The 17,820-nt window shown below is 45.8% G+C and overlaps 1 protein-coding gene across 1 annotated transcript in view; it reads left to right on the plus strand.

Moving 5' to 3' along the window:
• PKD1L1 (polycystin 1 like 1, transient receptor potential channel interacting) overlaps positions 1-17,820 on the plus strand; it is a 1,079,023-nt gene that overhangs the window by 739,085 nt on the left and 322,118 nt on the right. Inside the window, exon 49 of the mRNA XM_069216140.1 lies at positions 1,425-1,560. Coding sequence (XP_069072241.1) covers positions 1,425-1,560 — 136 coding nt within the window. The remainder of the gene's footprint in view (positions 1-1,424; positions 1,561-17,820) is intronic.

Here is a 17,820-nt window from a genome sequence, read left to right on the forward strand (position 1 = left end):
TCTGCTCGTGGGTTCTGTTACTGTCAATTTACTCTGCAGCTGGTTCTGGGTGTGTGGTGTGTGGTGTGTGTGTCACTCTCCCCACCCTCTTTCCCTCCCTTGTGTGCTAGGTGGCTGTACTCACCGTCGTTGTCTTCGTCGGCGTTGTGCTCCAGGACGGCCATGGCGTGGTACGGCATCGGGAAGGGTTGCAGTTTGAGTTCCATGGCAGCCGCCAGCTCCTGTGTGTCCCTGGAGGTGTTTGTCTCCTTTAATATGATCTGTTTCCGCCAGGCTTTTGGTGGTGTTGCTACAGCCCCGAAAATCCTGAAGGTGTGCTATGTCATAATATGGTGGGTGGATCCTTGTCTTCTGCCTGCCTGTAGGTGGCTACTGCCATGTTCAGTGCTCATACCGCGCTGGCGGTTGGTGTGGTACATTGGCTGTCTATGGGAGGGATCACTGCCATGATCATTATTTGGCGATCATTACCACTGGCCTGGCGACAGTACTATCGCCGTCGCTGGCATGGCGGTAACCTGACTGCCAAGGTCATAATGACCACCATAATGTCACCTGTCACGAAACAAGATGACAAGCATTAGCCATTTTACAACTCAGGTCTACGTTAGCTATATTCATTCTAAATGTGATTAAACAAAATTTCTCTCCTCAGATGTTTGTGGGTTACTGCAAACATTTTTAACAAAACCTCTCCACTGTCCTGCATCATCTTGCAAGTCCATGTTGGGATATAAAGCATTGCCTGTGTGTTAAGCCTAAGTACCCTTTTAAAACCTATCCGTTCTTTCAGATGTCATTTTAATGAGAAACCCATTTCACCAAAACCAAGAGCACTTTGGTGGTCCAAAAACATAAACTTCTCAGATAAGTGCAGTCTCATAGCAACTTAAAACTCTCTGTATTCTACATCTTACCAGTTTCGGTGCTATAAATGTATTGTTTATGCTGGACCTCATCGTAGAATGAAATAAGTCCTCAGATCTATTCCACTGGAAGTTAATATCTGTAAATGTCAGAACTGAAAGGAGGTAAATGCAGATGTCCATAGCCAATTACAATGCCCTTTTAGGAATATGTGTGAGGTGTCAGGAGTATGAGACAAACTCAAACCTAATTTTTCTCTTTGAAGTAACCTTCTTAGTAAGGTGTAACTGCTATTTCTTGAAGAAGTCCTCCATTATTATATGGTTAACTGGTTCTTTTCAGGGGAAAATGAATAACTTATATTCGTACTGTACATGACTTTGATGCTTTGCTCATGAGGACATGCCATATTTTTATGAATAGTTTAGCAACTCAAAAGAAAACAAATATGCTTCATTTGTCATGAATAGATGGGTGCCTCTGGCTTATAAGCGGTTCAGTAATCTTTGTATGTGACTATTTATACACATTTTACTTATACATTTCTATTAATTTAGAGTGCAGCAGCCTTTCAGGACAGCCAGTTTTCCATATTCAAAAAGTATTACCACAGTGGTGCAATTACCTGGCCTGGGGCTTTTGTGTGCTGATTGCCGCCATCTGTGCTGTGATAACAGGAACGGTTGGACTGAGGTAAGAAACATTGTATTGTAACTCTTTCTTAAATCTAGATATTTGTTATGGTTCGTGATATAGAAGTAATATTAAGATGATGTAATTTTCTGAATCTATGTAATACGTTTGAATGCTATATACAAGAAAATATTTGCCATCACTCCTTTAGGTTTTTACCCCAAAAGGAACTCATCTCATCGAACATAACTTCTTTTTCACACCATAATAGGCGTTGATGGGCCATGATAATGGTTTCCTTGATTAAATATTCGTGCTATTCACATAATGCCTTCAGTGTCTTATTAGATGAATACTGAAGTAATCAATGGTTCTGTACTCCTCTGCATTCTTGGTACAGTGCTCCATTACTTTACCTACTAGGTTTGGGCTTTTTACGCATTCTTACATGACGCACACACACACAATTTGGTGAGGCTTCATGCTCTCTCTATACACATCTCAAGTGATCACAGACAGGATGCACCATACGGAATAACCAATGATCAACCAAAATTAAATTTCTTAGGTTTGTATGTCCACATCAAATTATCGCCTTGGCCACCAAAGTGCATCACCTGAGATAATCAGACTGACCTGACCAGTAAAGCACATCCTTTCCAAAAACACCAAAATGACACAAATACCCCAGAAACCACCATTAAATGCTCAACCTCCTGGCCCACTGTCACTGTACTCCCACCTCAGAATGGGATGGCATGGCATTTGAAATGGCCTGCCACCTATTCCACGTGTCCAGAAACCTAACAAGCTAACATAGACTGGGTGCAGGGCCTAGCTACCTGCAGCGTATTGCATCCTGCTCCTCTATTCACCGAATAAATTGTGCAGTTCTTGTCGCTGGCCTTTAACTACACCCAGCCCATGTAACTACCAAACCAACTGCCAATACCTTCAACACAGTTGTAGAAAGCCCTGGAAGTGGGGCAGGAATAGGCGAAAGACCAGGCAGGCCCTACATCAAGCCCAGTGTCCACAAAACAACTTAAGCACAATGTTTGTCAATTTTCAGTGGCATTGTAGGTTAAATCCCCCGATTGCATGTTGAATCCATGGATGCAGATTGGCACTGGGGCTCTGCAGTGTACCAATGTTCTTTTGGATCCACTCTGTTGACAATACATGTCCCCAGTGCTTGAAATGGAAAGATTTAAGTGCAGGTACTCTGTGCCAGAGTACTTGCTTGTTTCTGAGAAGTGCCGGTTCTCTCCAATTGAAAGTATTACGTTTGTCTTGAGATATGCCGGTACTCTTCCTCTCAAAATAAAAAAGTGCTGGTACTCACTACTGGCCCATTTAAAGCACTGCATGTCCCCTTCCACAAAATCATTGTGGTTGGTTCTGTCCACGGTGGTATGTGTGAATCTGGCTATTAAAAAATGACAGATGTGGCATCCATGGGTCCTTTGAGGTGATCTGATGATACTGTGAGAAAAGCTTAATGTATGGCTGTTTTTCAGGGCAGTATCAATCTCTCTAACACCCCCACACTCCCCATTGGGTCAGTTGATGTTCATCCTGCACTCATATGTCCCTACACACTTATTTTCTACAACATAGGTTTCACAGTCATTTGTGAATCCCATGCATAACAAAATGTTGGCCATAACAAAAAAAAATCAAGTCACAGCCAGCCAGTCAACTCTTAGATCTTTGAACTCCTTCATTAACTAAGACTTTTGTCTTTAATTTAGTTTCCTCTTGAATGCAGATTTAGAGCAATTTGTGAAAACATGGTCAAAGTGTACATCAGATTACAGGAAATCCAGCCAACCCCTTTTTATAGCACAAATGTATTCTGCTCTACATAGTTACACCAATCTGGCATATCTGAGCATGATGCTATCTTCATATTAAATGTTTTCCATTTTTATTTATATACTCTGTTTAGTAATTTTCTGCTGTATGAAATGTAAAATAAAATACGCTACTTTTTTGACTCACCCTTTTAATTTTGCCCACGTTGGCAGATTCGCACACAGCTTAACAAATGAGCCCAAAACAGGACTTGTGTGCTATAAACTGTACTGAATCATCGAAATAGAACAAAGTTATTCAGAAATAAAAAAAATATTTAAGATTAAGTTGTAGTTTTGGCATAACATATGCATCTTTAAAATCAAGATTTTATTGCAGAATTACAATTTCAAAAATAAAATATTGTTTAAAAATCATTATTTTATAATCCAAAATATACGTAGTTTCTTGCTGCAGAGGTTATTTCACTCACCCAGTCAGTTAGCTATTAAAAATCATGGTTCCCTAGTGCCACAGAGGCTTTTATTTTAATTCAGCTCAAAATCACATTTTCAAGATGGGAGGAAAAACTTTAAAGTTGAACACTTTCACTAACAAAATCACAATTATAAATAAATAAATGCATTATTGACAAAGTTACAAAAGGGAGCTTCCCATCTTTTGAAATGTCGAAATTGCTTGCTTCATGTGGCTGACAGACTTTTTGCTTTTTTACAAAAAATGTTGGGTTGTTTTCCATGTTGTCAAAAAGGTCTGGGATTTGGACCATGCCACTTCACCTCATCCAAGTTTGGTGAAAATCAGTTCAGCGTTTTTTTGTTGCATATTTCCTAGGCGACTTAAAAAGGGAAAATTCACTTTCGATATTTCCCTTGCCTTTGTCATCTTTTGCAGATCTTCAGGAAGCACCTAAAAACCGCACGGGGTTGAGTAATGTTGTAATGGTGACCCTTTTCAGAGTAGTAAGAAATATGTTTCAGGATTGTCATAGTATCTGTGGGCTCCATCTTTAAAACAACTTTCTTTGACAGTCATCTATCAGTAAACAAAGCTTGTTCAGTTCGGCAGAGCTGCAGCCTAAACAGGGTGGCAAACTTGCACTACTGTCTATGTGTAGCAGTTCTGTATGCATTCATTATTACAAAATGCTTCTTTTGGACTTCAAGGTCCGGGACTCCGTCCCTAAAAATCCCGTGCCTGCCAAGGATGTGGGGATGCTGCTCAAGCACAGTGGCGGCACTATAAATTATGCAGCTTCAGCCTGCTGTGCGAGATGCTTCTTTCGGACTTTAGCGGCATGGGCTCAGCCCCCCACATTCCTGTGCCTATCAAAGAGGCAGGAACTCTGTTCAAGTGCTATGTGTGTGCCATAAATTACATCGCTTCTGCCCGCAGCGCGGGACTCTTCTTTTGGACTTTCGGGGCAGGGACTCAGTCCCCCACAGTCCTGTGCCTGCCAAGGAGCCAGAAATGCTGCTCAAGTGCTGTGGGTGTGCCATAAATTACAGCACTTCTGAACCTGGTGTGAGATGTGCCCAGGCACTCGCCTGAGTGAAGACTGGGCCTACAGTGGGCCAATCGGCACTTGTTTGCACCTGTTAGAGGGTGGGCTGGGCCACCCCTCTTGGTCCTGAATGTTGTTGACCTGCTGAGAGGACTTATAAGCAAAAGGTAGGCAATTTATTCTCTTCTACAATGCAAATATTGGTAAGAGAAAGGCTATGGCACCTAAAATTAACAAAGGGGAGATGACTAAGGCAATGACCGCTATTACTAACTATTTAAGTTCTGTGGGTGTAATACCTTCTGAACTGGAAACTTTTGAACAAAGGATTGATGCAGTCCAGTGGCAGTCTTGTTCTCTCCTGTTGAAGCCAAGAACTTTTATTGTAAATTGAGGAGACTGTCCACAAACTGAGGCTGACAACCCCGCACTGGGTGTAGCAACGGGGGAATTCAAGTCCCTGTAATTCGCTCTCCTTCCCCACATTGCTCTAGTCCAAGGAATGATATTGTAGTGGGGGAAAGTACTTCAAGTCTACTTGCCCCCACTCCATACAAAAAGAAGGAAAAGGAGAATGTTAGCAGATTGGCAAAGAACTCATTGCGATCACAACATAAAACTGTTTGGGTCTCACACAGGCAAACATCCTCACAATCACTTAAGGCAGGATTGGTTGATAATAATTGCAATCATGAGACTGGTGGTGTGGATTGCTAAGACATTCAAAATCAAGTCCTGGAATTGTGTAGTAAATTTTTCCAAAAGGTAGAATTAATGATGACTGACTTTTGCCAATAGATGGAAGCCAAGCTAACAGATAAGGCAGATCAATCATTGACTAGGATAAACCGATAATTGGCAAAATATAATAATGAGTAAGTAATGAGTATACTTGTCTGTCTCCCTATCTGGAGGCCTTACCTCTTCCGCCTATGGCCATGAGAGATCATACTATTGAAACTGATGAGAGAAGCTTAACCCATTTCTTTTGTGAACAATTTAAATATCATGCCCAAAAGGGTTCAGTACACTTCTTTACAATCCGTGGAACGCCAGAGGGGAAATCTGCTCCCTCTCATTGTAAAGACATTTAGCATTTACCTCCAATATTCCAGTAGTCCTCTCCCTCCCTCCCTCCCCCCCCCCCCCCCCCCCCCCACAACTTCCTCATTCGAAGGAGGATGGTCCAACACTAAAATTAAGGTAGTGCACTGGCTAGGATTAAAATGATCCGCTGCGCTGATATTCACAATGCGAAGCTTAGTAAGACACCTTTTACATCATTTTTACCATTTGATCACAAACCAGGATTCAGGCTATCCATTGGTGAATTTTTACAGGCCAATCCCCGCGATGTCTAATATACATCAACTTTCTGAATGGAGCAGGATCTGCAGGTCGTATTGCAACTTTGCTTTAATGTGTCTACAATGAATCATCTCAAGCCTATGGATGGCTATAACATTAATGACTGTTATGTTCACCAGAACATGATCAATGCTGTACTCAAGTGATCACTGAACCCTGTATTGTGCCAGAACCTCCTCACCCTGATATCCCTACTGCAGATGTTTCCCCTGTCCCTCTCTCCTCCTTCACCCAACGATGGTTTGGCCCCCATTTCCTGGAATATTGTGGGTGTTTGTTCTAAAAATTCAAACCCTGGGTGACTATCCTTTGTTAGTGCTTATATTATTTGCTACCAGGAGACTTGGATGAGGGAGTATTTTTTTATATTGATGCCTTCCACGCTTTTTACGAGCACACCATCCCCTTAACAGCAAAGGGAGCTCTGTCTCAGTTAAATCTATTTTGAATCAAACCAAAGATGTTTGGTCCTCACTGCATTTCATGGTCACCCTTCTTTCTCTCCCAGGCCCATTTGATATGTTACTGATTCGTTTTTATTATAGTATTTTAACCACAATTCTGCCCATGTGATATCTATTTGATGTTCTTTTAGGAAAAAAATAATTTGAACATTTCTCATCCCATTTTTTTTTAACATGGGTAGAGGTTTTTAATATTCCATCTGTGAGTTTGGTGGCCAACATGTTTGTGGTTTTAAGAATCAGAGAAATAAGGAAGCAACCCATTTTAAACATTCATTTTATGGTGGGGCCTTAAACAGACCCATACTGAAATGTGATTTAACCTTATAAATAAAATGACTGATAAGGAGAAAAGGCAAATTCACACATTTTACAGGAATTCGAAAGAGAACACAGTTGATTTTATTCTATCTCAACTGATATTTGTCGTGTTTTTTTTTATGAATTTGAAATTCCTAGTAATTACACTAGCCGTCATAATCCTCTTGCTGTTTCTTGGAACATAAATGTGAAATCAGTTGGTCCTTTAAGAAATCCCTGTGTGACTGAGTACTCTAAGAATAAGGGCATAAGTAAAAATAGGATGATTGACCCAGATGTTTTGCCTAATTATTGAGAATGATGAAGCTTTTTATTTTGAAATGATCCTTGCTGTATACAAGAAGGCTTTAAAAGGATAGATTCTGCAATCTCGATTGTTAACTTCTGAGTTAGTCCCATCTGAGGCTCTGTCACATAGATGGTTTAATGACGCATGTTTGGCGCCATAGACAGTTAAAAACCGCCCTTTGTCGTAGTTGGACTCACGATCCCAGGCGAGACTGCTGGTTTAGGGATGACAGCACTTTTATTTGTAGGCGACTGAGTCACGCCTACAAAAAATCTCAACTGTTGGCCCAACCCTCGTGGCACACAAGCAGTACCTCACCAAAAGCCCAAACAGTAAAATGTAATTACTGGTAGCCTTACACATGTACTCTAGAGTGCGACATCTCAGGGGAGTTGTGGTGGAATGGAAGTTATCCTTTTCTCACATTAGCAATAAGTCTCAGTCACACACAGGCAATGAATGAGATGCAGGAAAGTTTTCAATAGGTTTATTGAAAAGACTGCAATCAACGGTAAAATGCATGAGCTGCGATGATTAGGATAACAAACAATGAAAAGGGAAATAATTTGTGAAGATGAGAGTTGTGAATACAAACCCACCACCCCATCTTGCAATAAACATGAAATGTAAAATCCCTAGCATAGAAAATGTAGAACGTAGGTGGTCATTATGAGTATGGCGTAGTTGGACCACCCGGTGGCGGTGTGCACCGTTGTATTATGAGTGCAGCTGTGAGCAAGACAGCCACCTCGCCGCCTGCACCGCCAGTGCGATACGACCCCCGCCGATGGCAGTGGCCATCTTCAGGCCGGCGGAAAGGCCCATCCCGCCCACCTTATGATTCACCCCACCGCCACTATTTCGGAGCGGAACCACCACCACCACACAAAGCCTGGCAGAAAGGAGCTGTATAAAAGGAAAGTACTCACCGTAAGGACACAGACGAGGCCAACGACGACATGGATCGTGAACTTGAGATCTTCCCAGTGCTTATCCGTGCGATACATCTCCAGAACCGTGACCGCGGGCAAAGATGGCAACAGTGAGTACATGCGCCTAGCACACAAGGGAGTGAAGGGGACAATCACACACCCACAAGCAACCCCCACACCGACTACCATGCCCACATACACGCACACCAACAACCATACACAAACACACCCTCCCCACCAACACACACCCGCTAAACAAGGTATTCACTCAGCACAGATATATACATTCCTGACACATGCAGAGAATTAAATAAATGGATGCACATACTTGTGTACACGACCTTCCCATATTAAAATGCAGGACAATAGAAAATCATTGCCACCTACATGCGTGTTGGCCAGATATATTAAATGAGTATGTGAAAGAAAAATAAACTATGAACTAGCAAGGCCTTGGGACAGTCCATAGAAAATGTCCGAGTGTGCCAACAAGGCACATACTTGACTCCTACCATGACCATGGCCTCCACAGGTTAGGGCAATCAATGGGACAGGCAGGCCCCTCAGGGGGAGGAGGTGGCACGGTGGAGACTCATGTTTGGAAGGTGGGGGGCTTGGGCTTAGGAGTCAGAGGGGGTGAGTGTTTGGGCTTGCCCTTGGAAGGAGTAGGAGTGGGCTTGGACCGGGGGGTGGGAGAGGGATCAGGTCTCCTACAAATGTTCTTACTGACTGGGGAAGGGGCAGGGGACCAGGAATGGAGGACTGTGGAGGAGCCTGAAAGGGAAGGACTGGATCTGGGGAGGCCATGGGAACGTTTGGGGGCAAGACAGGGTGGGCCAGTAGATTCAGACAGGTCAACACCAGAAAGGAAAACCTTTTTAGGTACAGGTGGAGGGGCTTTGGAGACAGGTTTGGGAGTGGAGGTTGAGGGAGTGGTTGTAGGTTGTGTAGGTTTGCTGCAAGTGGATGCAGGTGCATGCTTATGTCTGCTTATGTTTGGTGGATGAATGTTGTGTGGATGAGTGTGAGCGTCTGTGTGTATTGAGAGGAGGAGGGTAGAAAGAGTGGGAGAAGGCAGGCAACTAGTGTAGACGGATGTTGTGGTGGTGTCTGTTGGTGTGGTGAGTGTGCTGCAAGTGTCTTTGTAGGTTAATGTGGTGAGTGCGGGTGTGGTGTCTGGGGTGCGTGTGTGGATGACTGCTGTTGTGGTGACTGTGCCAATGGGGGCAGGAGCAGGAGGGGGAGGGGATGAGGGACACAGTGGGGGAAGTGGATGTTGTCGTGTTTGCAATTGTATGTGGAGTGTGTGCATCCTTGTCGTAGGACATGTGTTGCTTGTTTGTCACATGGAGTTTCTTGGGTGTTGCCTTGGGTGTATGCTTGTCTGCATGTGTGCATGGGATGGGTGAGGGGAGAGGGGTGCTGGAAGGGGCAGAGGTGGTGGGAGGGGGGGCGGAAAGACCAGGGACACTGGCTGCCGTCAAAGAGGAGACCAGAGCCTGAAAAGATCTCTGTAGTCCAGACCTGGCACCGTGAATGCCTTCCAGGTAGGCATTGCATCGCTGTATCTGTGATGCAAGGCCCGTGATGGCATTCACAATGGTTGTCTGCCCTACAGAGATGGGTTTCAGGAAGTCAGTAGCTTCCTCAATGAGGGCAGCTGGGCTGACTGGGGCTGGGCCTGAGGTGCCTGGGGCAAAGGAGATGCCCACTCTCCTGGGTGAGCGGGCACAGTCAAATCAGTGGGGAGCTACTGGGAGGCCCGAGCTGGTATGGAGGGTGGTAGAAGATGGCAAAGATTGAGTAGTCCCAGAAGGGTCTGCCACCACCAGGGAGCTGCCATCAGAGGAGGTATCGGAGTCACTACCAGCAGTGGTACTCTCCTCCCCGTGGTGCTTCCCTCGCTCGCCAACCCACTGATCCCCTTGGTGTCGGTGGTCTCTCCCTCCTGGGTCCCTGGGCTGCAGCATCCCCACTTGCCGTTGCCCCTTCTCCTTCACCTGAAGATGCTAATACATACAAGGAGACAAGCTGACAGAGAAGGTGGGGTACAAAAAGAAAGGGATGCAGGCTGTCAATTACAATACACATATGATGTAGGCACAAATGCAGTCATGCGCATCTCAAAAACTTTCCCTCACCATTACAAAGTCCATTAAGGTAAGTACTCATGATAGAAAATCCAGCTCCCACACTACACTGACATACTTACACTATACTGTCCAACCACATCACCCTCCAGTCCCCACATTGCCTTCCAGGCAGACTATGGGAATCTGGGAGTGATCCAGTTCCACTACAATGTGACAAAACGATGAGGTGGTACATCAGATCCACAGGCTAACCCATAGGACCCGTTTCATGGTCACATTCCCACCCATATCCAGAAAACTGCACAACCCCTGTGACTCAGAGGGCCGGCTGCATGCCCACACCTGTCCATGACCCAGATGCTACCTGCTACCCACCCAGCTACATGTTTCAAACAGAACAGTGGTGGCACTCACCCCCTAGTGGCTGCTGTGCTGCCTTCAAGCGCCCATCCAACTCAGGATTGGCCACTGAAGAATGCAGGCCATTAGGGGGTCAGGGTTCGACATTCACCCCTTCCTCGTTGGGAGGCCGTCCCCAGCTGGGCCTCTGCCGTCTTCTGGGCCCAGCATCTCAGGTCCTCCCACCGCTTCCTGCAGTGGGTGCTCCGCCGGCTGTAGACCCCAAGGGTCGGCACTTCCTTGACGATGGCTTTCCACATCCCCTTCTTCTGATGGGCGCTAACCTGCATGGGAGACACATAGAAAAAAATGCTGTAGGTCTAGCTTCTACATTCACACTTGGGATACAACACTACATGTATCTGTACCTCAAACAATGACTCCCAATCATGCCTCTAAACACATACGTCCTGTCACTTCACCTATCCATTGGGACATCCAACAGTCACATGCATCCGCTGCATTGGCACACACTCTTAGGACACTATAATGCCACCCACTGGTCCCCTTGTCAGCCATAAAGCTTGGCATACAGGGGTAGGACACCGTCCACAAGCTTCTCCAACTCCTTGGAGGTGAAGGCCGGGGCCCGTTCCCCGGTAGCATGTGCCATTTCTACAACCAGAGGCAGGACACAGCAGCACACGCAGTGGAGCAGTGGCCGTCTCGTGGTACAGGAGTCAAGGGCTACACAAAATGGTGGTGAGGACCACTGTGGTGTGCACAGTCACCGCCGGCACTGATCATGTTGGCCCCTGTTCCCCATAGACACCAATGCTAACCAGTGAGGAGTTGCACGGTGGTTCTGACCGCCTGCCGTCATGACGACTAACGCCAGCTGTCCTCCTCATGTGGAACAGGTGGCTGCCATTTTACGAGGTCAACTTGTGTATACACAGTACAGAGACAGTGTTTATGGCGAAATAGTAATACCTATGTGTGTCGAAATGGTGAAATTACACATGCCATGACCGATAGCATGGTAGCATCCAGGCCTACAGGTGTATGTGTCTCTGGCACACCAATCTCAACACGTCATTAATGTGTACAATGGCTGCCCACAACATTCTACAGTCAAGTGTGTGTTGAATTGTGTATTAATGTATGTGATACCTATATACAGACAGTTGACCTCTACACATCATTTTGTTTTTCTCCACCATAGCCATCGACATATGTGGAGATGGAAGGCTACACCAGTGTATAGACCCCTTGTTGAACTGGCTACAATGGAAGAGCACCACATTATCATCAGCTATCGTCTGAACCGTGGCACAATTTGTGAGCTGTGTGCCCAATTGAGTTTGCTCTTCTGCCTGCCAAACGAAACACCTATGCTATCCTTCCAACAGTACAGGTACTACCTGTCCTACATTTTTTGGCTACGGGATCCTTTAAGGCAACTGTGGGCATGGCATCCGGTGTGTCACAGCCAATGTTCAGCAACATTTTGGCAAATGTCCTAACTGCCTTGTTGCAACACCTCCAGAGTTACATACTATTTCTACAAAGGGCAGATTTTACCACAGTTAAGTCTGATTTTTATGCAATTGCCAACATCCTTCATGTGATTGGTGCCATTGATGGCACCCATATTTCCTCATACGCCCTCCTCCCCCCCAGAGCCACTGAGCAAGTATTTCAGAACCGCAAAAACTTCCATTCCATAAACATACAGGTGGTGTGTCTTGCAGATCAATACATATCACAGGTGGCAGCAAGATTCCCAAGATCAGTCCATGATGCCTACATTTTGAGCAACAGCAGTGTCCCACAACTCATGGCACAAGTACAGGGAGACAGAGCCTGGCTAGTTGGTGAGTGTGCATATGACAGTTTTGCATTGCTACCTGACTGAACACCTGTTTGGCATTCTACGACTGTGTCGTGCTATATTTCTCCCCTGTTCCCAGGTGATTCTGGCTATCCTAACATGCAGTGGCTGCTGACACCTGTGAGGAATCCTAGGAAGGCAGGGGTGAGAAGGGAACCAGTACAATGATGCCATGGTTGTACCAGAAGAGTGATTGAGAGGACCTTTGGGCTCCCGAAGGCCAGATTCAGGTGCCTGCATATGTCTGGAGGATCCCTCAGGAGACATGTTCTACTACTGGAAGTGGAGGATGGTGCACTGCCTTCCGTGGGACACCAGGGGATGGAGGCTAGTAATGGAGAGGGGGAAGATGTGGACTCCAAGAATCAGCTGATTCAGCTCTACTTCCAATGAGTCTCAGGTAAATGTTGCACTGTGAATCTGACTATCCTGGCAGGATTTCAGTTGCAGTGTTGCAGTGCTGCCTGACCCTTTGCTATTGCTACATCACGGTGGAAGCGGTGAGGTTTGTGGACACTCCTGGCCAAAGCTGTGACAAGAACTTTGCCTACCCCTCTCAGTACATTGGATCCCTTCTACATTTACATGCATCAGTACTAAGCTGATTATAAATGATAATTTTCAACACCATGCATTTTGAATAAATAACAAAATCTGTTGGTGCGCTCAAACAGTGTTTATTGAAAGAGTGAGACAATAGGGATCATACAGTGCAAGGGAGTGGGCAGATGGTGAACAATATACTCAGTGCAAGGTCCAAAGCTGCTGGTAGCACAGGGGCAGTGTCCATGGGACCATAGGTAAATGCAGATATGGCAGTGGATGGTCAACAAGGTGGCTCAGAAGCACAGTAGGGAGACAGTTCAGGGCAGTCACCTCCTGGCGCTGGGCTTGGTCTTGGCTACAGTGTTACTGGGATGTCTGGGTCTCCGGCCATATTTGCGAGGGGTTTTCTGGGCTACAGGCAGAGGGGTGCTGGTGGCCTGTGCATGCTCTGGCAGGGCCACCTTTCCACTGGCTGCTGCTGAGGTGGTGGGCTGGGCTGGGCTGTATCCTGGCTAGTGGAAGGGGCCTGCTGATGGGTGGAGGAGTCAAGCATCCTCAGCAGCACCTCTGCAATGGAGGCCATGCTGGCCTTCAATTGTTTCCATTGCTCCATAGTCTTCTACTGGTGTGCCACCTACAGCCTCTGGTTCTCCTGCAACATGGCCAGGATCTGCCCCATCTTGTCCTGGGAATGGTGGTATGCCCACAGGGCCTCTGAGATGGCCTCATGGGCAGCAGATTCCTCCTTGACCCACCCCCCGGCCCACTGATACCCTCTCAGGGGCCCGGCACCATGTGCCTGTGTCCCCAGCACAGGTCGCCCAGTCCCACTTGCACTGGGACCTTCATCGTCCTGCCTGGGGGTGGGTGGTGACTCTGTTCTCTGTACAGTCAGTGGCCTGGTGACACTGGTGTGAGGGCGTTGAGTGAGTCAATGGTGTTCTGGGGGGTGAGTGTCCAGGGCTGTGGGATGGGCCAGGGTACTCCTTTTGGTCCAGATTTCCAGCTGGACTGTTGTCACTGGGGCCATCTTCTGCTGGTGGACTGACTAGCACTTCTTCGCACCTCTGGCCGGGTGGCATGGGCAGTGGTACCTGTGTGGTGGTACAAATATTGTTTTGTGACTAATGCAATTTATGGGCATTGTGGCATGTGGGTGATGGTGTAGTTGTAGTGCCATAGGGGATATGGCATTGACAGTACTGTGCCTTTGTATGATAGATGTGGTGTATTTGTCTAATGTAATAGTTGTTACCATTGGCATGTAATACTCCTGCCTTCTGCACCCTAACCTATTATTACCATATCCCTTCAAGCACTTTCCACCTGTTTAATTTGCTTACTTTCCCAGTGATCTGCATGCAGGGGCCCTTAGGGATGGGTGTCATGCATTGTTAGTTGAGGGATTGGTGGTGCATTGTGGGTAATGTAGTGTAGCCTACAGTACGTGCCTGGGATGGTCATTGTGCCTACCGGGATGGCTTGGGGGTTAGTGGGGAGGTGTGGGCATGCAGAGGATATGGGTATGGGTGTATAGGGGATGTGTATTGGATAGGGTGTCTAGTGGTAGTGACCCGGGTAGGGTGACAGATGCATTACAGACGTGCAAATGGTAGGGGAGTATATGTGACTTACCAGAGTCCAGTCCTCCAGTGAGGCCCTCCGGGTGCAGGATAGCCAAGAACTTCTCCTCTCAGTCGCTGTATTCAGGTGGAGGAGGCAGGGGACCACCACCAGTCTTCTGTACTGCAATTTGATGTTGTGACGCCATGAAACGTACCTTCCCCCGCAGGTCGTTCCACTTCTTCCTTATGTCGTCCCTTGTATGTGGATGGATTCCCACTGCGTTGACCTTATTCACAATCCTCTGCCATAGATCAATTTTCCTGACGATGGATGTTTGCTGCACCTGTGCCCCAAACAGCTGTGGCCCTGCCCTGAGTATTTTGTCCACCATGGTCCGCAGCTCCCTGTCAGTGAAGCAGGGGTGCTTAGGGGGGTGCTGTTGTGTGTGATGTGAGTGGTGTGCACTTGTGTGTGATGTGTTTATGGTCTGTGGGTGTAGTGAGTGTCCGTAGTTGTTGGCTGACGTTGATTTGGCATTGCAAAGGATGATGGGATGTATGTGTGTGTGTTTTATGGTGGTGTGTGTGGGTGTGTCAAGTGTGTGTATGTGTCTCAGGTGTGAGGGTTTCGTATTGTCCTATGTGTGCATTTGTTGGTGGGTGCCATTATTTACCGTGGCAGTCTGTACTGCCAGTAGAGGACCACCGTTGTATGACCACCGTGCTGATTTGTGGATCAGAATTTGGTGAGCAGTCTGTTGTTGGCATGGTGGGTTGCTGTCCTCTGACTTTCTGCCGTTGTTGGCCCTGGCGGTGTCATGGATTTGGCTGTGTTTTGGCGGGTAGTGTTTTTGTACTCCTAATACGGCAGTATGGTTACCGCCGCCACTGGTGGTCTTTTGGTGGGCACCAGCACAGCGGTCAGCGGTCATTACCGCCAGACTCATAATTAGGGCCTTAATCTCTAAGCTAACGAGAGCTAGGTGTGATAAACCTAAGTTGCCGGTACCATGTCCATCAGAAGCCCCCCACAACCCTTGTTACCTTGGAACGAGGTCTCTAGGTCAGACTCCGTGGTGACACAAAGGCTGAGTTCTGCAGCGAGGTAACGTGCTGCATAGATGGCGTAGATGGCATCTGATAGGAATCCTTTTGATAACTTTGTCTGTGTGATATGTATTTATACAGATCTTGTAGGACACCTGACGCAGTTTTGTTCCCAAACAATTGATAAGGAGGCACACTTGTGGCAGCAATAAAGTAAACAATCCCCAACAAGTGTACATTATGTTCCTGTCACACGTACGTAAGAAAGGGACATGATGGGAATACCTGCGCACATCACTTGATTATAACACTGATAGTGATGCCTTGACAGAGTGCCACTGATAATGTAATTCAAAACATTTCTCTAACTACAAACAATAGCAGCCATCTTAAAAGAAATAATGGAATAAATGGACTAAAACGGAGCATGCTAGGTATGTTAAGTCACTAGATGACGGGGCAAAGGCCTGCAATCCAAAGGGCTAACTTAATCTCCTTAGTCCCAATAAAAGCTAAATAGAATTCACTGCACCTACATTCACGCCCAAGATGCCACCAGAAGATTAATCATGCACAAAGTTTGTATAGAAATATGTTGGAGGCATGTAAGGCGGAGATACAACATAAAGCATGAGAAGATTTATCAGAAGCAGGAAGGGTAAGGGATTCTATGGGATTCTGTAAGGTTGTAAATAATCATTTTTTCTAAGACCAGATTTCTTCCATAGCAGAGTCTCTAATCATCGCTGCAGCCTATGTGAATCATTATTCTGAAATTTTCCAAACAGGCGTAGTAGAGAATGTTACTCTAGAATCAGAGTGAGATAGACCCTTTGTTACTACACAGCTATAAGCCTTTTGTAACTCAGTACAGGTCAGGGGGGTGGCCTGGGTACTTCAAAGAACACTGCAGAGAAATCCCCGGTCACCGATGGTGTCCCAGTGGACGTTTGTAAAGCAAACATTTCCTCATGGGATAACTAACATATTGAGAGCTGCAATAATGGGTCATGAAGGGTCACGACTATAGTCCCCATTTTCAAGAAGAGGACAGAAGGTATCCTAGTTGCTTCTGTCCTATATCATTAATTGATTACAGTGCTACATTTTTTTAGAATGGGTTCTTCTCTCTCGTCTGGAAGTATGGGCAGATGAAAATAACATTTATCGGAAGTACAGTTTGGTTTCCGTCCTGGGATCAGCACTGTGGAACAATGTTTTAATCTTTATCTTTTAGTAGGGAAATATGTTCTGGCAAAGGAGGGGAAGTGCTTTCTACATAGTAAACCACAGAACATAAAGGGGATGGAAAAGGAACTGTTATTCATGATAAGATGTATGCATATTACTTCTGTAATGGTCCGTTATTGGCCCCCAGGTGAAACCACCCCTTCAATTAGAACAGGCAGAGGTATGCGACAGGGGTGGGATCCCCCCATCCCTCCCCCCCAAAAAAAATCCTTTCTTTTTTAAAGTGTCTAATCCCCATCCTATTGTATGCTGATGACGCAGTCATATTTCCAGAACAGCTAATGTATGCTTTGTTTTAATCTTTTATGGCTTTTGAGCTGATTAAACAATACGATTGACTGATAATACAGAGGACTCACCAGTTGGCGTGTATAAAGCTGTTAAGTGTACATTAAGCAGCTAGCATTGCAGTGCTTATAGATTTCTTTCTGGCTTGGTGCAGCCATGTCATCAGAAGGATATGTTTGAGTGATTCTTTTATTTTGAATCAGGTAATTAAGCAGATTTCAGTGGTTTGAAATAGCAGAACAGCAATGGCTTGCATTGGCATTACCTGAAAGCTGAGCCAAATTCAAGGAGTAGCACTGACATACAGCCCAGTTATGCTTGATTACAGAGTGCCCATAAGAGTTTTCACAAACTTCTGGGGAGCTTGAACAATATATTGGAGTATTTGGGTGGTTGTGGTGAAAGTAGATTAAACAAGGCACGTTGGTGATAATACAACTGCAGGCATAGGTCAGTGGGTGTCAGGAATTTGTGGAAAGGCATGATTGTGCTATTTCCTGTGATATTTCAGAGATGGAAAGTGGGACACATGGAGGAATTCCATTCTAGAAGTACAGGTTGTAGATTTTAGGCATTTCTTATTGAATGTTCCATCAGTGCC

Source organism: Pleurodeles waltl, chromosome 2_1 (assembly GCF_031143425.1).
Source record: "Pleurodeles waltl isolate 20211129_DDA chromosome 2_1, aPleWal1.hap1.20221129, whole genome shotgun sequence".
In the NCBI taxonomy this organism is placed as follows: domain Eukaryota; kingdom Metazoa; phylum Chordata; class Amphibia; order Caudata; family Salamandridae; genus Pleurodeles; species Pleurodeles waltl.